The sequence below is a fragment of the Salvia splendens genome, chromosome 4 (genome assembly GCF_004379255.2).
Source record: "Salvia splendens isolate huo1 chromosome 4, SspV2, whole genome shotgun sequence".
Taxonomy (NCBI): Eukaryota; Viridiplantae; Streptophyta; class Magnoliopsida; order Lamiales; family Lamiaceae; genus Salvia; species Salvia splendens.
This window is the reverse complement of record NC_056035.1, coordinates 24,909,479-24,933,219: the sequence shown is the minus strand read 5'-3', so window position 1 is coordinate 24,933,219 and position 23,741 is coordinate 24,909,479. Positions and strand designations below refer to the sequence as shown.

General features: G+C 40.7%; 1 protein-coding gene across 1 annotated transcript; it reads left to right on the top strand.

Moving 5' to 3' along the window:
• The first annotated feature begins 22,397 nt into the window (after window positions 1–22,397).
• LOC121800870 lies at window positions 22,398–23,363 on the top strand. The gene has a single exon (XM_042200363.1). The coding sequence runs from the start codon at window positions 22,398–22,400 to the stop codon at window positions 23,361–23,363; it is 966 nt and encodes a 321-aa protein (XP_042056297.1).
• Window positions 23,364–23,741: the final 378 nt, after the last annotated feature.

The following is a 23,741-nucleotide window of genomic DNA, read 5'->3' as shown; positions in this document are numbered from 1 at the left end:
GTGTGTGGTGTGTGTTCTGTGTAGTGCGTTTATGTGTATTTGTAGTACATATATTTTATGTATATGTGTGTATTTTTTGTGTAATACAAATACAGTGTGCAATTTCCCTACATGTGCATTTTTTGTGTCTAGTGTAGGTGTTTGTATAGTGTGTGCGGTGTGTATATTATATATATTTTGTGTGTATTGTGTGAAGTATGTGTATTTTGTCTGTTTGTTGTGCATAGTGTGGGTGTGTTTTGGGTATACTTTGATTAGTGTATTAGGTTTGTGTATAATTGATATGTATTGTGTGTATAATGTGTGTGTAATGTGTGAATTTTTGTTTAGTGTGTAGTATGTGAAGTTTATGTATTTTGTTCCTAATGTGTGTGATTTGTGTATAGTTTAATTAGTATATTTGATTGGAATGTATTGTGTGTATTTTGTATATATATTTTGTCTATTGTATGTGTATAGCGTGTATATAATGTGCAATGTATGTGTTAGGAGTAAAGGCTCGAAACTAATGAACAAGAAGATAAACGAAAAAGGGAAGGAACTCAATGTAACTAATCAAACTGGAATAAGAAATAATCCTCGCGAAGGAGGTCAATCCTCACGAAGGAGGCCACGGCTACGCCGTCTAAATTCTGATCTCTCCAAAAGATCCTTTTCACCACTTAAGAGCGTCAATATATAGACTTACAAAATGAGAGAAATTTGCAACAACTTAATTCAAAATTCAAATCTGCTAACTAACTAACTAATTAAAGAAACAAATTAATAAATAATATCTAATCAAATCCTAACTAACACTGACTAAGTATGCATATCTTCTGTATCAGTATGCAGTGTGTTACACTTTGTATATTGTGTGTGCATAGTGTGTATTTTGTGTATAATGTGTGTGTTGTGTGTTTTGTGTAGTGCATGTACATGAAGTGCATGTATTTTGTATATATGTGTGTGCGGTGTATGTATTTTCTTGTATTTTGTGTTTACAAAGCATATACCTTGTCCTGTTTGTTTGGAGTACATATATTTTGTCTATAGTATATATTTTTTGTTGTGTGTTGTTAGTATGAAGTGCGGTTGCGTATGTAAGTGTGTTTCCAATGTATGTATGTTTTGAATGTGTGTGCAGTGTATGTGTAATAAGTGTATTTTGTGTATATTGTGTAGTGTGTATTTTCTATGTGTATATTTTTTTAAGTGTTGTGTTTGTATAGTGAGTGCGGTGTGTATATATTGTATATATATTTTGTGTATAATGTTTGTGTAATGCAGTGTTTATATTTTTTTTAAAGTGTCTATTTGTATAGTGAGTGCGGTGTGTATATATTGTATATATGTTTTGTGTATAATGTTTGTGTAGTGCAGTTGTGCACTGTATGTTGTGTATGTGTAGTGTGTGAAGTGTATATTTTGTTTATAGCGTAGGTATTTTGTGTAAGGTATGTGTAAAGTGTGTGTATTTGTATAGTGTGTAATGTGTACTTTGTGCATTGTGTATATTGTGTGTATTGTGTGTGTACTTTGTGTATAGTGTCTTTAGTTTGTTTGCTTTGTGAATGTTTGTACAGTGTGTGTATAGTGTGTGTTTATACAGAAGTGTGTTTGTGTGTCCTGCCTATATATTTTTTGTACATGTTTATTTTGTGTATTATGTGTTTGGCGTGTGTTTTGTGTAGTACGTCTGTGTATTTGCAGTGCATTTATTTCATGTATGTGTGTAGAGTGTATTTTAGGTATAGTGTGTGTACTATTTAATTTTTGTATCGTGTGTGTAGCACATGATATTTTGTGCTTATAGCGCATGTACTTTGTTTATAAGTTGTGTAAGTGTTTGTGTTGTACATGTATTTTTGTATATAGTGTACGTGTGCATATAGTTCTTGTATTTTATGTATAGTGTGTGCTTTGCTTGAAATTTTGGTACATGTATATTTGGTGTATAGTGTGTGTAGTAGTTGACTGTATCTTTTGTATAATGTCTAGTGTGTATTTGGTTTATAGAGTGTGTGTATAATATGCATACTTTGTATATAGTGTGTGTAACTTATAATATGTGCGATAGTGTATGTAGTTTTTTGTAATATTTTGCATAACACGTGCATTGTGTTTACACTTTGTATATAATGTGAGTATTGTGTGTATTTCGTGTATAATGTGTGTTGTGTAGTGCGTGTATGTGTGATTGAAGTGCTTGTATTTTTTGCATAACACGTGCAGTATGTGTATATGTGTATTTTCAATTCATGTATATTTTGTGTATAATGTGTGTGTGCAGCACATATTCTGTATGTATATGTCTAGTGCGTGCATATTGTATATATAGTGTATATTTTGTTTATAATGTACGTATAACATGCGTATATTGTGTATTGCATTGTGTAGTGTTGTATACTGAGTAGTGTGTGTATTTTCCTCTGAGTATTTTGAGCATAATGTGTGTAGATGTTGGTATTTTTTGCATAATAATGTGTACAGTGTGTTAACACTTTGTATAATGTGTGTGTGCAATTTGTATTTTGTGTATAATGTGTGTGTTGTGTAGTGCATGCATGTGTGATTGAAGTCATGTATTTTTTGTATATGTGTGTGTAGTGTATGTTTTATGTACATGTGTGTATTTGCTGTATAGTGTGTGTATTTTGTGTGTTTGCAGTTGTCTGTATTTAGTGCTTACAAAGCATATATTTTATTATGTGTGTTTGCAAGTTTGAAGTGCGTGTTGCATATGTAGTGTGTGTTTCTGGTGCATGTCTGTGCAGTGTATGTATAATGAGTGTATTTTGTATATAATATGTGTAGTTTGGGTAATATGTGCGGTGTATATTTTCAAGTGTAAATTTTTTGTTTAAATGGTGTGTTTGTATAGGAGTGCAGTGTTTGTGCAATGCATATATAGTGTGTAATGTCCCAACGACCGCTGGAAATTTGTCTGCGGCCTCTCTATGCAACTTCTCCTCCAGCTTCCAATTTTGAATTTTTTCTGTCCCTTTTCACATTTGCGTTTTCCAGACAACCTCTTGGCTTGAACTTGAGTTTTCCAGTTTGCTCCTACTTTTCCTCCATTTTTTACTTAATTGTAAGTCTTTATCAAAACCTTCTTTGTCAGCAATAAAAGGAATTAAAATTACAGAGAGGAAGAGAGGGCTGGAAAGAATTAACCACAATTTTGTCTGATTCATCTTCTTCATCTTCATGGGGAAGTATGGTCATTGTGTTAGATGAGGTTGAACATGATAGTTCATTTTTTCATCTTGATTGAACTCGGTTCATGGATTTCTGCAACATTTTTTTTTTCTTCTTCAACAATTGACCCCTTTTTAGAATCTCGAAGTATCATTTCACTCAAATTTCTGCTTATAACTTGGAGCGACTTCTGCAAGGACTTTATCGAGTTGTTTAGTCTTCCCTCACTTTCTTGTTGAAACGACCTCTTCATAGCTCTAGCATTTTCCTCATCGCGTGACTTCTCCAAGAACTTTTTCACGTCGTCCAATCTTCTTTCTCTTTCTTCTTGAAGTCTCTCTTCACCTTGTCTTTCAAGTTCCATGTAATATGATTCCAAGTTATTCTTTTTCAGGTTCATCTTCCATACCTACACAAGATCCAACAGATCCAACAGTCACATCATTAGTAATTAGAGCAGTCATCATAATAGTAATATCCTCCTTGCTACTCATCCTTGCTACTCTGCATCATAGTAAAATGAATCCCCCATGCCTGCAGGAGAATTCATAAAAACAAAACTTAAAAATTAAAGCAATAAAAATCCAAAGTAGCAATATGTTCTTTTTAAAATATCAATCTTAAACGTGGAAGTATTATTCAGCAACAGCGCCAAAACCACTTGGTGCACTATTTTTTTAGTACAGAATTATTTGCAGTATACTAGGCAGAAATAATATAGCTAAAGGGTAAGCACAAGGAATACGATCAAATAACCAAATACTAGGCTTCTATCACTATTTGGACACACAATTTGGGGTTTGATTTAACTAAGAAAAACAGTAAATAAAAGCAAGTAAGCAAAAACAATAAAAGATTGTAGTTAACCAAGTTTCTATTTTCTTCACCTCTTAATTTCATGAATACGAAAAAATTGGATAGCAAACTGAAATTCTCCATCTAGTTCCTTTGCAATTCTAATAGCTTTAGCTGGTGCGACTTCTGGGGCATGTGCAACTGGTATGACAACCAGCAATATTGCATCACTACGTTCAGCATACACACTCTGACGTGGAGAGAAATGCCATCAGTCAACTTATAAATCAAAATACTCTGTGCCCTAGGCCATGATTAACAATCATTAGTACTCTCTCCGTCTCAATAAATATGAAATATTTAGTTTCCGGCATGGGATTTTATGCAGTATTGTTTTGTGAGTTAATAATGAAGAAAGAGTAAAGTAAGAGAGAGGAAAAAGTAGAGATAATGTTGTTTTCATTTTAGGAAATGTTTCATTTTTAATAGGACAATTAAAAAAAGGAAAATGTTTCATTTCTAAAGAGACAGATGGAGTATTATTCGGTAAGAGTAAGAAGGTCAAAATTCATTACGACTGAAGCATTATCAATTGTTCAACAAAAGTGCAACTGCAGTTTGCATATCAACAAAAGTTCACTTGCAAATTATATTAAATTCCACGGTGCATTCCGCTCAATCAATACAATTGAAATAAAATCTTGTTAAGAAGGTACTCACCAATGAATCATATACATTTCCCTTATCTGCTCTGGAAAAATCAAGCAATATATATCAATGGTGGAGCTGCCGAACCAACATAGAGGGAGTCTACTTGACCAGTCTGCACTTTATCTTATATCTATAAAACACATGTGCAAAAGAAGCGAGTTTCAGCTGCGCTTCATCATCTTTTTGTTTTAGTATGTATTTTTTTTAATAAAAAATGCCCATTGTGGGCGGGAGGTTTAGGCAGACCCTCAACCCGTAAATAAAATAAAAATATAATGTTCCAAAAACCTTATCTTAGCCCAAAAATGACTAAGACCCAAAACAAGAACATGAAAATGTAAACCAGAGGTCCCACAAGCCGGGATCCTCCATGCTATCAAGAGGAAAAGATAGGCTAAATAAACAAGAGGAATAGACGAATATAAAGTAAAGCAAAGCATCATGAGAACAAGTCCAACCCACATCTCTACGTCGGAAACGGAAGTTAGGATATCCAAGCTGGTCCATCCTAACTAGCGCATTCAGGTACCGAGGCGCAGAGATTGGATCAAAGTATGTAAGGGCAGGGGTCTGGACCCCCCTACCTGCCAGAAAGTCAGCAGCCCGGTTTCCTTCCTTGTAGATGTGTGATAATCGAACCTGCAGCTGAGATGTCATACTCCGGATCAAAGTCATATGATGTCTAAGATCTGCAGAGCCCAGATGTCCTGATGACAACAAACTAACCAGAGCCGCTGAGTCCAGCTCTATCCAAATGTGAGTAGAAAGCTCCATAGTCATCTCCAAACCTCGAATCAAAGTTTTTGTTTTAGTATGTTCATTGTGCGGAATGTGTTCAAAATAAATAATAAGCCTGATTTTTGTAATTAATAATTGAAGATAATTTAAAATAGAAATATTTAGGAATAAACAAAATATAAAAGAAAAAAAGTAAAGGATTCCAAAAGAGAAAAAAATAGAATGAAAACTTAAGAACAAATACATATGTAGTCTAGGGGTGTGATCCGTTGCTAACTTTTCTTAAGTTGCTAACTCATCAACGTAGTGTATTAAAAATGTCAACACGATGATAATGAAATGTCAACATAAATTTAAGTTGATATTTTAATACATTATGTTAACATTAATATTAAAATGTCTACACAATTTATTAAAATGTTAACACAAATAATATGTGTTGACATTTTTAATACACTACGTTGATGAGTTAGCCAGTTAGCAATTTACGAAAAGTTAGCATTATAACGCACCCCTATGTAGTCTATATACATATATATGAGAGAAGTGATCAATGTTTAACTAATGTTAAGTGTATAACTGGAGAACAAATCTCAGCCACTTATTATCTTAATCTAATGACTAAATTAAGTATTCATTTTCTATTAATAAAAATTACATGGGGTGTTTTGGGAAATAAATTGTTGCATATTTTGACATGTACCCCACATATCATGGCAAAAATGACATTTTTACACCAAAGAATTTACCTCATACAGGAATGTTTCATACTCGGTGTCAACAAGAGTACTTAGTAAAGAGCAGTTTTAACCTCAAATAGAATATCCTGGACCAACAAAATTATAAAAGACAAGTTTAAACTGTAACATTTCTAGTTGCAACTGCACTTGATTGATTGTAATCCGACGTCCCTATAGAAATCACTAGATTGATTGTAATCCGACGTCCCTATAGAAATCACTAGATTGATTGTAATCCGACGTCCCTTCAATTACACATACATGCACTACACAACACACATTATGCAGAAAATACAAATTACACACACTATGTGTAACACATGGTACACATTATTATGCAAAAAAATACCAACATCTACACACACTATGCTCAAAATACACAAAGGAAAATACACACACTATTCTCAGTATACAAACACTACACAATGCAGTACACATTATACACAAAATACGCAAGTTACACATACATTATAAAAAAATATACACTATATAAAATATGCACGCATGATACGATCCTCTATATCTTAGGAAATCTAAATTATTTAGTCATCTTTTATTTCCCAAATCTTTTTCATATATTTTATTTAGTTATCTTTTGATTCATAGTATCTTTTCATATATTATTTTCTTGTACGGTAAGTTAGGGTTTAGTATTATAAATAGGGAAGGATGTAATCATTTTATTCAATCAATTAATGAAATATTTTCTCCACCAAAGATAACGTGTGTTTTCCAATCCTAATTTTGGATTCCCTCTACCGATCCTAATTGGACGCCGGAGTATTCTATCAGCCGCCGAGTTATCTGCCCGACGGGAGCGACTCCCGCGCACAGAAACTCCGCCATCGTCCGTCGAGCCGGTTGGCCGCCGGAAATTTATCTCCACCGCCGAGCGAAACTCGCCACCGGTGCCTGTTAAGGGAAACACCCTTAACAACTAGTGCTTTCATTGAGAGCTGACCCTCCCACCATCTCAAATCAAAGCTCCACTGCTGCCCGACGGAAAACATTCCGCGCACAGCACCTGCTTTGATTGCCGAGTCCAGCCTGTCCGCCGAGCTCTAGCAGCCGGACAATCCTACTTCTACAAAGCCCGACGGGAAGGATTCCGGCGTGCCGCGTTGAAGTCAGACCATTATCCATAACCCATATCTCACCACCCAAAAGAAAAGAGTGACCCTCTTCGTCCAATTCATCCAAAAAAAGGAAGAAAACCATCAAATAGAAGCTTCCCCCTTCCTTCGTAGAAAACATCCTATCTTTAGTCCGTCAACATGTCATACGACTATGCCGGCTATCACCGTTATCAACGCTTGTCCTATGATCAGCCACCACCCAGGTACAGGCGTGAACCCTATGTTAGAATTGGTATACTGAAAAACATATTTCGAGCATGTTGCACGGATAGAATTGCTTGTATACAATGAACTCTACAATCCACTTTTATCCCAAGGAGAGAAGAAGTAATTTTGTCGCATTGGTGTTTGCTTGTGCATTTATAAGATGTATCTCAAACATTTAAATGTATAACAAGCAAATAAGTCTAATTCTTCTGCATAGTAGACTGGTCATGAACGACGTTCACAGAAGGTGACGCAGTCGGTCCTTTGTAGAAGAGAAATAGAATTTCACAACCTAGATAGGCTTTGGCTACCTATCGTGAAAGGTTGCAGTGTCAGTCCGCATGTTTCCTTACCTTGGGAAATAAACGACACTGGTGTGGTATAACATTGAAGGATCAAATAGTTGAAATAAGTCTTTCTTGCTATTTACTGAAAGACGAGGTCTCGGTGATTGTTATTTCTTAATCATTGTTGATATAACATTGAGCATACGATATTGATTATGCACTACTTTGATTTATCAAATGGTGCGGATTTTTCGCAATCCAAGAATCCTGATATCTTGGGTAGTGGTGATTAATGTCTAGAGGTGCTAGTATTGTTATTGCAATGAATCGTGTGCTGGGTGAGTCCAGTTTGATAATATCCTCAAGAGGTGTTCGAAAAAGGTTTTATTATTCAGAAACCCGGCCAGTTGGAATTTATTCCAAAATAATAAATAAAGATTTTGAACTTGACAACTCTTGGAAAAAGATATTAATTAAAGTCAAATAGCAGACTTAAATTAATTAATGGATATTTATATCTTAAACACGGGAAATAATAAATTAAAGAGGTAAAGTCCGGATTACTCGTAATTTGGGATTGGACGGGTAGTCAATATTATTATACTATAGTGGATGATAATAATATTCTATTGGACTTGTATTAAATTGGGGCTCAATTTAATTAGTAAAAGTCCAACAGGTTTGGCCCAAGTCCAACCTCCATGGATCCCTAATCTGGCCCATCATAACTCTATATAAAGGAGACTAGATAGAAGACTAAATTAATTGATTTTACTCATAAAATTCGTGCTCCCTCTCTCCAGGGAGTGGACGAAGTTTTCAGTTTCACGGAACTGAAGTTCAGTCTTCTGCCTAATCAAGTCCTTTTCGATTCTGACAAGCTTTGCCCACCCAAAGGTTAGATTCTGAGTTCGGGATACAGATTAGAAGATTCGTGGTTGAGTACGATGAACATCACGTGGAGAAGGCGCAAGCAATCGACGATTCTTTGGAGAATCAGATCGGTAATTCTAAACCGTAGGAATTCATGTTTTAGGTTTTAATTCCTTTTACATGAATTATGTGCGTTCTTGGATGCAATTATGTATTTAACATGTAGTTAATTAATCCCATAATCGGTCAAATATATCTATAGATCTTATTTATTTGTTTATGCATGTCTTCCGCTGTGCAAGGGGCTCCAAACCCCAGCAATTAGTGTCAGAGCCAATTTTTGGCTCTGATTATGTGGATTAATTTCATGTTATTTAATGGCTTGAATTCAATTTTTTTGTCTTCGTTTGGTTTGTATTTGTTGTTGGTTTGTATTTGTTGTTTCTTTATTTGAATAATCGAACAACGAATTCACAATTACGAAGAATGAAAAACGGTAGATGTGTTTGCGTACAGCCTTTCGTGAACATAGTTTTTCAATTATGCTGTCACTTTTTCCATATATTGATTACATGGATACATATGCCTTTGTGTGTATGTGATGTGTAAAGTTTTATTCAATATGTCATGACTCGTTTTGATTATTTGATGGTTACGTGAATTGGAGTTGGAATTATTACTTGTTCATGTTGATTTGATTCAATTCTTGATGAATTGAATTAACCGAATCAAATTTGGAGTCATTATGGGATATTCTTGGGCGCCGCATGTATTGACGTCTCTATCACGGCAATATCGGAGAATCTGTTCGCAACAGCTCCAACGGCAGCGGGTGTAACAGCTGCCACAGCAGCGACTGCCGGCAAGAGGAGCGGCGCCGGTGGAAGGGCTGGCAAGCTGTGACGCCGGCAATCAATGTTGCTAGGCAGGCGATCAGCGAGCAGAGACAGTCCCAGCGGCTACGGAGACAACGCCGCATCGGAGGCAGAACTAGCGCAGCAGCGGTGACAAGGACGACGCAGCAGCAGCTCACGATGGTGTACCGGGCAGCAGTGGCTGCCGAGAGGCAGCTGCAGCGACACTGTCCGAGTTGCTGTTCGGATAAGCTGATGGTGCAAGTGGGAGTCTGCCGACGGCGGCTTCCGGAACTCGTGCGGCGTCACCAAGCATGACTTGGTTATGCTTGTTTCCAAGATTAGTTAGGGTTATCCTAAACCCTAGGACTAATTTTGGATAAATTCAAGATTAATTTTGAATAAAATTTGAATCTATCTTTAGTTGGATTATCTACAATTTAATTTTGATTAAATCATGGATTAATTGAATATTTATCTTTATTTTATGAATTTGGATATATTAAATTCTATCTAGACAAATTCTAGATAAATTAGGATAATAATTAATCTTATTTTATTTTATCTTATGGATTTATTTAGATTTAATTCTATGTGAATAAATCCTAGCTAGACTAGATAAATAATTAATTACATTGGATTTTATCCTTATTTTATGGATTTAGATATATTTAATTATATCTAGAGAAATCCTAGATAAATTTGAATGAATAATTAAATTTATTTCTGTCATATGGATTTAGATAGATTTTATTCTATCTTGTTGAATCCTTGATTGACTACGATAAATATTAATTAAGTTTATCCATATCTTGTAGATATTGATAGATCTATATCTATCTAGAATATATCTTAGTAGATTTGGATAATTAAAATCCATGTTTATCTTTATCTTGTGGATATTTATAGAATTAATTCTATTTAGAAAATATCCTAGTAGATTTAGATAATTAAATGTATCTCTATCTTATAGATATTGATAGATTTATATCTATCTAGAATATATCTTAGAAAATTTAGATAATTGTTAATCTAGTATTGTAATTATCTTTTGGATTTAAGATAGATTTAGTTCTATCTAGTTAAATCCTAGTTGAATTAATTAATATTAATTCTAGTTTATCCTAATTTTATGGATATAAATAGATTTATTTCTGTTTAGAAAATATCCTAGATAAATTTGGATAAAGATAATACAAGATGATCCTTATCTAATTGGATTTTGATAAAATTAATTTTATCTAGTATGAATCCTAATAGATATGATAATTCTAGTTTCTTATTCTAAATAATCTAAAATTGTTTAAATCTTAGAATGATTGGATTTTATCTTTGTCTTATGGATTTGGAGAAATTTAATTTTATCCTGAAATATCCTGGTAAGATTTAGATAATGATAATCCAAGGTCAGTTTTATCTTGAATTTTAGGATTTGATTTTATCCATGTGAAATCTAGAATAATCCTAAAAGTATTTAGATAGATTCCATTCTATCTAGATAAATCCTAAATTAATTTGGATAGTCATTATCCAAATAAATCGTATCAAATCCGAAATTCCTATTTTGGATAAGATAAGGAATTAATTATTTAATTAAATCTCCCTAGATTTATTAAATAATTTCAATAATTATCCAGTGAGATTAATTATCATATTATTAAATGGATTTATCTGTTTATTTGGTGATTATCTGTTTTAAGTGGATTGTCTGCCTCATCTACTTATGTGATAATTATGCAAAAACCATGTTTAAAATGATTAAGCAATAATTACAACAGTGCGTTGTATAAGGTCTCCATAAATTGGTCTATATATGAAGCAGTTTCTAATATTATCGCGGCCCACCTTAGTGGGAGCAATAATCCTACGAAATAGCAAGTTCATAAGATTAGACTTCTTAAAGATAAATTGTTTAAACTGGAAGCATGTTTCTAATATTATCGCGACCCACCCTAGTGGGAGCCATAATCCTATGAAATTGCAAGTTCATGTGTTTAAACATATTTATAAGATAGCTATGGAATTTTGTTAGTGGCGTGCGACCTTCCCTAGAAAGAGTATCAAAACAGGAACGAAATTCCTAGATGCTAATATTTATGGTTAAAGCTTAGGCAATATTTGGCGGCCATGCCACCTTAGTGGTCTCTGGACTATTCGTCGGTATTGTGACCAGGAAATTGTTGGAATCCGAATCTGTATGACCTCCCTAGAGGCGTACTTATTTTAGTTTTGACAGTTGCCAGATACATACATTGTTTTGTGGTTGTTTGCAATTATGTATCAAGCATAGTATGTGATAAATAGTTTTATTTCTTCTCAGCCAAATTCTTAATAATGTCTGCGAACCTTAAAGAAATCAAACTCGAAGGCCAAAATTATGTAGACTGGAAATATTAAATGGATAAGATTCTCATTGCTGAAAACTTAAAGTTTGTACTCACTAATTCATGTTCTCCATTTCCTCGACAAAATTCTACAAAGAAAGTTTGAGAATGCATTTTATGCATGTACTCGATAAGTTCTTTGAGGAAGAAGGTCAAACTACTTTCTTTTAAGTAGTGAGACAAGTCTTGGTTTATACCGATGATAAAGGAATATCCAATGAGGACGTTGTCCAGATTCTATTGGAACATCCAAAAGAGAAAGAAAGTTTGGATGAATCTTCTGATTCAGTTACTCAAATAGTTTCTATACTCAGTTCATCGCCAAATGTAATAGGAAGTGATTATATGAAGGTTGTTACTGAAAAGTTGGAAACCTTTGGCATTATATTCACTTTATTACTATTGGAGGAAGATAACATGATACTTGACGTATTCATTAAGGTTGTATCTTTCCTATGTCTTAGTTTAATCGAACATAAGACTAGCAATGGAAAGAGGAAAGAGCTGAATTGTCATCAATGCCTGCTGAAAGCAAGAAAGGCAAGAAAAATTTGGTGAAAAGGCAAAGAGAAGATGCATTGTAAGTTGGATTGATCTCTTATATAGAAGGACAATGGCTTAGATAACAATGCAACTTCTAAAGGAGAGATCTACATCCAGTTGGGCAGTTGTTGCACTGGGAGCTATTTATTTATGCTCACTTTATTGTTTTGTTTTGATGTTAGAGATTTTGTTTTATTGGTACAATCTTGTTTAGAATTAATTTATATTCAGTTTCTAAACTCAAACACCTTCACGGTGGAGGGTTCTTGGGTCCCTCATCCCTATATATCAAAAAAATAGTTCTCGGTTACATTTGCCCTAGCACAAGACTAAGGGATACAAGTAGCTATTACAACCAGAAATAAAAAACTATCAAAAATGAAGTCACCACAAGAGTAAGTAGGGGTCGTGTCAAAATTAGCTCGACACCCGCCTACTCTACAGTGTCCTCCTATGTTTCTTCCTCGGCACGGACCCGGACATTAGGAATCCCCATTTGTTCCATTCGAATGACATCGTGGACGGCTCTCGGTATGTCTTGACCCGGACATTAGGAATCCCCATCGTGGACGGCTCATATCCACGCCAATCTTCGCAAGTAAGTCAGCCACCTTATTGCCTTCTCGGTGGATGAAGGTTGTTCGAAGGGTGAGTAGATGCTTGTGTAAGGCCATGTGCGCCATGACTTGGCGAGTGTGAGCAGGCCCCCAGCTTGGCCTTTGATGAGATTAAGTGCTTGCTCGGCGTTCGATTCAAGCCATATTGGCTTCCCGAGCTCCGAGGCCAGCTTCAAACTGTGGTGCATGGCGAGCAGCTCGGCTTCGAGTGGTGATTGTGCTTCGAGGGGGAGCGCATAGGCGACGAGCAACTTACCCAGGTGATCTCGAATGAGACCTCCTCCCCCGGCTTTTCCTGTTGCTTCAATAAAGGACCCGTCCGTGTTGAGTTTAATCCAGGGCTGATCCGGTGGTTCCCACTTAACCATCATAGCAAGACGTGGTGGCCGTTGAGGTTTGGCAAGGCTTGGAATACTAACTCCGAGCTTCACCCCTCTCCAATGCTTCGGCTTGAGCCTGCCATTGTCCATGCTGTTTCGGACGAATGTGAGGACCTGCCAAATCACATTGCTCGATTTGAATTGAACATCGTGGTGGCGGCTTCTATTTCTCTCTGCCCAGAGGAACCAAAAGAGAAGGTAAGGCATGGCTCGGCTGAGGTGCTTCCTTCCCGGCTGCTGCGATCTTCTCGTCCAAACTCCAATTCTTGTTGGAATCGTATCGTTCGCCCCGAGAGTGGGGGGTTGAGCCTTCGAACCACCCGTCGAATTCCCTCCATACTCTAATCGCACCTGCGCCTTGTATGAAGAGGTGTTGGAGGGACTCGGTACTTGGCCTATGTGGGCAGCATTGACATTTGGATGCAAGTTCAATCTTGCGCCATTGTAACTTTGCGTCAACAGGGATGCGGTTAGATATGAGCCTCCAATTGAAGATAGCAATGGAGGTTGTGAGGCCAGCGTTTCAAATCTCCTCAAGACCTTGGATGATGGGCCGAGGCGACCGGATCGTCTCCCACGTCGAGGCTAGCGAGAAATCTCCTCGCCGTGATAGCGTCCATCGCGGTATGTCCGGCTCCCCGAGTAGGATCGGGGTTGTGCATATTTGATTAATAATCTGTTGGGGGAGTCCAGCCTGGTCATGAAGTACTTAGAGTTTGGGGACGTCCCATGCACCATCCGTGATGAATTCCGAGACGGTCGTTGTAGGGCTACCTCTCTCGTCGAAACAGAGCCCCCTAAGAGGGACATTGCCGAGCCATATATCATCCCAAAAGTATATCTTACCATGTCCAACAATCCAACGGATGTGCGGGTGAGCATGGGCCCAAGCTTTGGCCAGCCTCTTCCACGTCGGACTATTCCTTCCCATGATCCTTGACGAAAGTGGCGAGGATATGGCGCAATATTTTCTCATCATGTAACGAGCCCATAATGAGTTCTGTTCTCTGAACCGCCACCAGAGTTTGATGTTAAAGGCTCGTAGGACCTCAGTGAACTTTCGGATCCCGAGCCCTCCCTCCTTGGTGGGAAGACACATTTGGTCCCAGCTGATCCAATGAGTCTGTTTTCTTTCTGTTGTCGAGCCCCAAAAGAAGCGAGCCAGTTGCTGGTCAAGAAGCTTAAGGGTACCGGCTGTGGGCTCAATGGTTTGAAAGATGTGGATAGGAACCGCCTCAAGAGTGCTCTTAATGAGAGTTAGTCTCCCTCCAAAAGATAGATGACGATGTGCCCATCCGGAGATCCTTCTAGCAATTTTTCTCTCGAATGAACATGAACATTTCCGTCCTCTTGACTCCACGGTAAATGGGGACCCCCAAATATAGGAAGGGGAACGACCCACGAGCAAAACCTCCATCGCTTTGGATTGTATGCGCCCATTGCTCGTGTGCTTCGGCAATATAGAAATTACTTTTAGCGAGGTTGATTTGGTGCCCCGAGACTCCCTCATACCTGTCAAGGCACGCTCTAAGCCGACGCAATGGGTTTGCAGCTGCTTGAGTGAAAATAATGATATCATCGGTGTATGCTAAATGGCTGATTTCCATGCACCTCCTGGACGCTTTGAAGGTCATCTCTTTCTTGCCAAGAATAAGCTTGTCGAGGGCCCTGGAAAGGTAATCTGCGGCGATCACAAACAGTGCGGGGGAGATGGGATCTCCCTGTCTGAGCCCCCGAGTAGATTTGAAAAAGCCAGCTGGGGCGCCATTAATAAGGACCGAGAACCAACAAAAACCAATGCATCTTTCAATGAGGTCAATCCAAGCAGCCGGAAAGCCCATGCGCCGAAGTACTTTGATTTGAAAACTCCATTGCACCCTATCATAGGCCTTGGCCATGTCGATCTTGATGGCCACATTCGGTGCAGGGGAACGCCTTGCTAATTCATGAAACATCTCTTGGGCGAGAAGGACGTTGTCGTGCAGGAGCCGACCCTTCACGAATCCACTCTGGTTAGGGGAGATAACCTGGGGCAAAAAAGGCGCAAGGCGTGCGGTTTAGTACTTTTGTTATAACCTTGTTAAGGACATTGCATAAGCTTATGGGCCGAAAGTCGGCCCATGTCTCGGGCGAGGCCTTCTTCGGGATAAGGATAATATTTGTGGCCGTGACACTTCGAGGAAGTTATGCCCCAAGAAAAACTTGTTTGATGGCTTCCACCACATCCGTTCCAATGATCCCCCAACATGTTTGATAGAAGACGGCTGAGAAGCCGTTCGGACCTGGTGCACTGTCCCGGGAGATGTCAAAAACCGCTTTCTTCACCTCCTCAGGGTCCGGTGGGTAGTGTAACTCCTCTAGCTCTGTTGAGGGAGGGAGTTGGTGAATTAGGTCAAGGTCCGGATCCTCAAGCACCGGGGTGTCCGGGGCAAGAAGGCTCTGAAAGTACTCAACCGCCGAGTGTCGTATCTCTGTTTCTTCCGCAATCTCCCTGCCATCCACAATGATAGAGTGAATTCGGAGTCTAACTCTTTTCTGTTTCACCCAGCTTTGGTAGAATGTGGTATTCTTATCTCCATCTGCAAGCCACCTTAGTGCCGCCTTTTGCCTCCAGAAGTCCTCCTCCATCCGGAGTAGGAGAATGTACTCGGCAATGTTTTTATTGATCTCAGTCCTGTTCCGCGGCGTTGGGTCAGCCTCAAAATTGGCTTGAGCTTGCGCGATCCCTTCCTCCATTGCTTGGAGATTGGCTTGAATGTTGCCAAAAACCTCCTTATTCCAAGCCTTAAGGGCCTTTTTACTCCTAGCAAGCTTAGTTTGGAGATTTAAGAGCCCACTCACCCCTGTTGGTTGAGCCCAAATATCTTGAACTAGCAGCAAAAAGTCGTCGTGCAGGACCCACATATTTTGGAACCGGAAGGCACTACCCCTCGAGGGCGGCCTCAGCATCGTACACCTCGCAAGTATCGGACCATGATCCGAGGATACCCTTGGGAGATTAGTCACCCTCGTTGCCTCAAACGCATTTTTCCATGTCTCATTGATAAGCAGCCTGTCCAACCTTTCAAACAGGCCATTTTTAGCCTAAGTGAATTCCGCACCATCAAACCCCGGGTCCAGAAGCCTACAGTCTTCAATGGCTTCGGCAAAATCAATCATCTCTGCTTGCGATTGGTTTCACTACCAACCCTGTCTTCGTGTGCAAGGATCGTATTAAAGTCCCCTCCAATCAACCACGGTGTTCCTTCCATCCGAGTTGATATCTCCCTCATTTTATCCCACAAGGGATGTCGCTCCAATCTATTGCATTTAGTATATACCGCCGAGATGAAAATATAGTTCGCCATGCGGTTCGAAGTTAGCCTTCCATGTAGGACTTGGTCCAAATCCTCCTCAATGATGAAGTTGGCTCCCTCCTCGGCAAATACCCATATCTTGCCGGATATATTTGATCCTTTGAATTTTAATCCCAGCGCCTTAGAGTACCGATCCGGGTCGGGATTAGTAAGTGGCTCCATTATTGCAAGAAACATGACATTATAACGCTTAATTAGTCTTTTTAGGACGTTTTGGGTCGACGCATTAGCGACTCCCCTAGCGTTCCAAAACATGAGGTTGTAAGACATGATTAACAAGGAAGGGTCGTACCTGGAAGGTTTGAAGGCCCTCCTTGGAATATGACGATCTGATGGTCTTCCTCCCTCGTGTGCGTGCCGGCATCAATTTGTAACGGGGTGTCCTTGGGTTGTGCACCAACGGTTTGAATATCCATTTCCACCGCATCCATCTCGCCACATCCTTCGACATCAAATTCCCCATTGGCCATGAGCGAGTAATACTTGTTTGTGCTCATAACATTGCCCATCCACTCGTCTCCACTCCTTCCATGGTTTGATGTGGGACCCTCCTCGGGAGCTTGAAGCCAGCCGACGAGTTGTGTCTCCATGTTCCCATGGCACATCCATTGATACCTCATCTTTCGATCTGGATCGGCTCGGCCCCATTGAAAAATTAGTGGCGGCTTCCTCACCTCGAACCGAACTAGTGCTAAGTTGGCCTTTTCCAAGCCCGTCATCTTCGTGAAGGTCCCCCACGATGCCCGGGCCCTCCCAAACCGGTTCCCCCCTTTTTCCCCATTCGGCCTAGCTTTCGGGGGTGTTCCCTTTCCTTTGTTTTTTCCTTGCCGTCTCCACTCATTGTTGTCGTTTGGCTTGGCCTCAAAATTGACTTGCTTTTCGGTTGGGCCGTTTCCGTCTTGATTTGCTTTTTGAGGGGTAACATTGTTGTAATTTCTCTTTGGTGGCCTTTCGGTCTTCCCCACAGCATAGTAAACATTACTCGAGTGTCCGACGTGCTTACACTCCCGACAATAGGCTGGGATTTTGTCCCACCGCACTTGTTGAATCGTTTCTCTTCCACAAATATCGAGTATGATTTCTTCGGGGGGTGGTTTCGTGATGTCAATCTCGACGCAAATGCGCGCAAAGGAAAGTCTTGTTTTGTTCGCGGTGGCTCGGTCAACTTGAATTGGCATCCCTAGGAGCTTGCCGATGGCGAAGAGGGCTGAGTGATCAAATAAATGGATCGGGAGGCCAACTAAGTTACACCATATCGCTGCAATCGGGGACTCACAATAAGCATCGAACTCCGGAGACCATTTGAAAACCTTCATTGGATGCCGATCAATGAGCCCCACCGGCGTGCCCTTCGGGCCACTAAGGAGCCTAGCATAATCCGTCAATTCCTCGCATTGAATGAGAATGTGTTTGGCGTTAATGTATTTCCAAGTAAAACCACATTGAAATTTCATGTTATTGAGAGCATTTTGAATTTGTCCGGCTGTCAGGATAGAGTGTGAGAATTTACCTACGATGGCGTGCCCTAAGGTTTCGACAAGCTTCTGGATCTCCAGGCCCGAGAAGTGGATTGATGGTATTCCATTTGAGACTGATGGAAATCCAATAGATTGGATCTTGTCGGGCACGAACACTTGCGGTCCATTCGGGTCGGGAGCCCCCTTGATCGTGTCCGCCATTGAACGCCACGGATTTGTGGTTTCCGAGCCAGTCTCGGCACCATTGGCCGACAAATTACCGTTTGACCCAGCCCTAACTCCCACTTCTCTACTACGTTGTGGCTCATTCGTTGTGGCCCATTCGTTGTGGCTGATGGATTGGCCTTAAAGAGGTCGGCCATTACCCCGAATTTAGGGGCCGACGGACTCACCCCATTTTTCGGGACCTCGGGCATGCTGGCCGAGGCCGTGGTGGCTTCTCCCGCACCCGGCTTGAAATGGGTGTTAGGGAGTGCGTGCTGACTCGAACATGAACTCGGCGCCATCCCCGCACCTTTCGGCCAGCCGCTCTCGAAAGAATCACAGATCTTTAGAGTCCGACCTTTCTCCAAGGGTGGGAACTCCATTTGATATGCCTTGAAGGCGGACGAGGGAGATGGCAAGGAGCGGGTCGTACCTGATTGAGGTGCATAATTTGGCTCGGCCGCAGGCCGGCTGGACTCCGCCGTGCCGGCGTTGAGGAGTGGTTGCACCGCCAGGATGTCTAGCATGTCCGCCGATTCCAAGGAGGCAACTTGGAGAAGATTGGTAGAAACCGGCTGCAAATAGTCTCCAACGGCTAGTGCATCATGTGACTCTCCATTGTGGCAAGGAATCAAACTACTTTCCAAAAGCATTTTTGTTCCCATATCCATATCGGGCAAGTTGACTCTCTCCTCCCCCAAGGCTCCTTGTAATTTTGCAGCACCAAGTACAATGGTTTTTTCATGGCTCGGTTGAGAGGACTTCATGTCGTGGTCCGCCGTCCCCTCTCTGGCATCTTGGACAGAATCTTGGCTGGAGAAAGGCACCAAGTCGGAAGTTCCATCTCGGACCTCAAGTGGGATTACCATTTCAATCTCCTCTTCCTTTCCATCGTGCTCATTCTCCTCCACTTGAGAAGTGTCCTCCATGTCGGGGCTCGCAAACGCCGAAAAGATGGCGTTTCTACATTTAGGGCTCTCAACCGGGGAGCCATCATCCTCCCCAAAGTCGATTCTTTTCCTTAGTTGCTTGTCTTCGGGAAGTGGAGAAAGAACATATCTTTTCCGACTTTTCCCTTTAGTAGCCGGGGCCGGAGTACTCTTACCAGCCTTGATTTTTGCTTTGGCAGCCTTCAACACCATTTTCTTAGAAGGCTCCTTCGGAGAGTTTGATTCCTTCGAGGTAAACTTCATTTGATGATCCGAGGGGGTTCGTTCTCCCTCACAAGGGGGTGGTTCACTCGGCGGGTTGTCCGGCATGTCCGGAAGGACGGAAGGTTGCTCGGGAGATAGTTTGGGCTCAGAACGGATGTTGAGGAATGATGAGACGGGAGCCGGTGGGGGTGATGGTGCTTAGCGTGGGGCAAGGTGAAGGTCGGCCGCCGCCGACGAGTGGTGGGTTGGCGGAAGAAGGAATAACGTGGGACAATAGGTGGAAGGCTCTTAGAGAGAAGGTGGAGTTTCCATCTTCACGTTTACTTTCAGATTCTATCTTTGTATATTTGGGTTTACTTGGCGAACAAGGATGGCGGAGAAGGATGAAATTACAAGTGAATGCGAGGGGGCTCTAACAAAGGATTCTACAGACAAGGTGTTTGTTGTTATGCCTGAGATGGGGGGTGAGGATGTGGAGATGGAGTCTGGCTTGCGAAGTAATGGAGGAATGGGTGAAGGCGAGGTGGAAGAGATAGAACAGGTGCAGGTGGGAAAAGATAAGGATGCTATGATGGCGGTGGATGGAGTAGGATTAGTGATGCAAGAAGATGATATTGCCTTGGACCTCTACACAGCCCAGCCACTTCAAAATATGGAATTCTTAAAGAAAGGGGAAGAAGGGGGAACAAAGGACGAAAATGAAACTAAGAAGAAGCTTGAAGGATTGAAATGGGCAGAGAAGAAGGCAATGCAGACTGAGTTCCCTCTAGGAGGAAAATTCTCAGATAAAGATTTTCCTACTCTGAGAGAAGGGGTTAGCAGCAGGGGAAAAAGTAAGGTAGAATATCAGGGTGAAATGGGGGAGGGCAAGAGCAGTCGGAGGAATGGAGCTGAGGCAGTAAAGGGAAATGTTCTAACCCCTAATCAGGGAACTACATTCATGAGGCAACACCAATCCACTCAGGCAGGAGGAGCAACCAGCAACAAGGGAATGAAACAATCAATGGCAGAAATGTTGAGGGCAGGGGAAGAAGATCCGGTTATTTTTTAGCCAAACAAGATTAAACGAATAGGGACGGTGGGAGAAAGAGCAGGACTGCCAGCTATCTATTTCTCAGGATCTGACACAACATTCCTTGCGGAGAAACTTGGTTATGCAGTGGTGGGAAAGTTCTCACATTCTATCCCTTCGTCACAACATATTCAAAAGGCCTTGCAAGGGTTGAGATTTCTGGGAGAGTATAATTGGAGCTATATCAATGCAAAACACATCTTAATACAGTTCAAGGTGATATCAGATTATGCGAGAATGTTAAGTGGACCAAATGGAATGCCAGTGTGGTTCATTGACAGACATCCAATGAGAGTTTTCAAATGGACGCCAGATTTTGCTCCCTTTTTTGAATCTCCGATTGCAGCAATATGGTGCAACCTAGTGGGACTCCCAATTCACTTATATGAAAAGTCAGCATTATTTGCCATAGGAGGCCTTTTGGGAAACCCAATCCAGGTTGATCAGGCGACAATATCACAAAAGAGATTGTCATTTGCTAGAATCTGTGTTGAAATTGATATATCTAAAACACCACCAGAAGAGATTGTGATAGACATCCAAGGACGGGAAGTGAGGCAAAAAGTTAAATGGGACAGAATACCAAAATATTGCCATGAATGTAGACACGTGGGTCACTCCACAGAGGCATGTTATGCAAATGGTAAGAGAGAAAAACCGGCAAAGAGAGATTACAATAAGCCCCAATCTAGATGGCAACAAACAAGACAAATAGGGAAAAATGAGGTGATTATTTTTGAAAAAGTGGGAGTAGAAGGGGAAAAAGTGGGAATAGAGGGGGAGAGGGAAAAAGTAATGCCGAGGGAAGGGGTAGTGAAGTAGGTGGATGAGGGAGGGGTGAAGGAAAATGAGGAGAGGATGGGAGATGTAAGCCCAAGGCAGTTATCTGTCTATAATCCTTTATATTGTAATCCTGCTGGTGGGATGGATGAGGATGGTTTTCAGATGGTTGGGTACAGGAAAGGTCGACAGGGAGGGAGCAGAGGAAGGGGAGTAGGGAGATCTCTTTCCTTTGAGCGGGGTAGAGGGGGAGGGAGAGGTCTCAGTCAGAGAGGACTGGAGAAGGTCTCGGTAGGATATGTGGAGAGGGTTTGTGACAAATCTGATTCCCAGTTGAATGAAAGGATAAGGAAGATGGGAAATGTACATGTTCAAAGCTGAACATGTTTAAAATGCTACCTAATGGAGATTTCGATGTGGAGCAGTATGAGGATGAAAATGATTGGGATCCAGATGAGGAGCATGAGGAAGAGGGAAGCTCAGGACCTCTGTTGGAAAAAAGGGAGGAAAGGGAGGAAAACTATCAAATATAGCCAGATGAGGGACAACAGAAAAAAAGGGAGGTTTGAAACCTCAGAAGTTTTATATTTGTGTTAACATGTCTTACAATATGATGATATGGAATGCCCGAGGTGTGGCCAATGATGGCACCCAGAGCATCATTAAACATTTAATAAAAGCTCATAGAGTCTCAATTTTGGCAATTATTGAGCCACTGATAAAACCGAAGCCTGTGTTTTTTAGTAGGAGATTTGGGCTGCAGTTCGAGGGCAGCAATGAAAATGAGCAGATATGGCTTTTTGTGAAGAATGGAGTAAAGGTGGATGAATGGGATGTCTCAGAGCAAGTTCTACATGGGAGGTTTTCTACTGCAGAGCACCCAATACCTTTTCATTTGTCAATAGTATATGGGAAATGTTCTAGAGCTGGAAGACTACCCCTTATGGGATAAATTAAGGGAGATTTCTGTCAAAATGGAGGGATTACCTTGGTTAGTAGGGGGAGATTTTAATACGTTTGTCTCGAAAGAGGAGAGGCAAGGCTCCAGATTGAACAGAACAGGGGAAATGTTGGACTTTGTTGATGCAATTAATGACTGTCAGCTTCTGGATCTTGGAGCGGATGGTGCAAAATTTACCTGGGCTAGAGGGGAAACGTTTGAAAGACTGGATAGGGCTTTAATAGGTGAAGGTTGGCTTGAATTATTTTCGGCAACCAGAGTCCCTAATCTACCGAGAGTGCTATCAGATCATAGCCCCTTACTCATACAATGCCATAGTCCAGGACCTCCAGTCCGGCCACCTTTCAGGTTCCAAAACATGTGGGTAAGGCACGAATCATTCATAAAGGAGGTAGAGAGAGACTGGATGATTCCTACAGGAGAGAGAGGAATGGTGAATTTACAAATCAAGTTGAGCAGATTAAAGAAATGCCTGAGGGCATGGAATAAGAACGTGTTTGGTAACATTTTTGAGAAGTTAAAGCAGGCGGAAGAAGATGCTCAAGAAGCAGCTATGAGGTATGAAAGGAACCAAACTCCAACAACTAGAGCTGAGATGAACAAAAAAGCTGCAGAGTTTGCTCTAAGACTTAAAATGGAAGATGACTATTGGAAGCAAAAGGCAGCTATAAGGTGGTCAGTGGAAGGGGAGAGAAATACTAAGTTTTTTCAAGGTTGGGTGAGACACAAAAGAACCAAGTCAAGGATACACGCTATAGAAGAGGGGGAACAAACCTTGTCAAATGATGAAGATATTAGATGCTCAGTTGTCAACTTCTTTCAAAAGTTGCTAACATCTGATATAGATGCTCTACAGGAACCAGATCTGGATATCATGGAATCTCTGCCTAATGATCTTAATTGGAAGAGCTAGAGAGGAAGCCGTTGGAAGAAGAGGTTAGGGATGTGGTCTTTAACATCAACCCAGAGAGTGTCTCGGGACCAGACGGATACTCCTCTCTTTTCTATCAAAGTTGTTGGAAGATTATCAGCAAGGATGTGCTGGATGCAGTGCATGACTTCTTTGAAGGAACCATAATGCCGAGAAGAATTGCTGCGACGATGATTACTCTGATCCCCAAGAAGAAAAATCCCACGTCATGGGCAGAATATAGACCTATAAGCTTGTGCAATGTGTCGAACAAGATTATATCCAAGCTTATTGCAACAAGAATGGCGCCGCTCATGCCAATGGTAACAGCGCCTAATCAAAGTGGATTTGTTAAAGGGCGACTTCTCAGTGACAATGTGC

Coding starts and splice junctions, on each gene's coding strand:
- LOC121800870 (XM_042200363.1), top strand. CDS start 22,398: ATGGGAAATGTTCTAGAGCTGGAAGACTACCCCTTATGGGATAAATTA.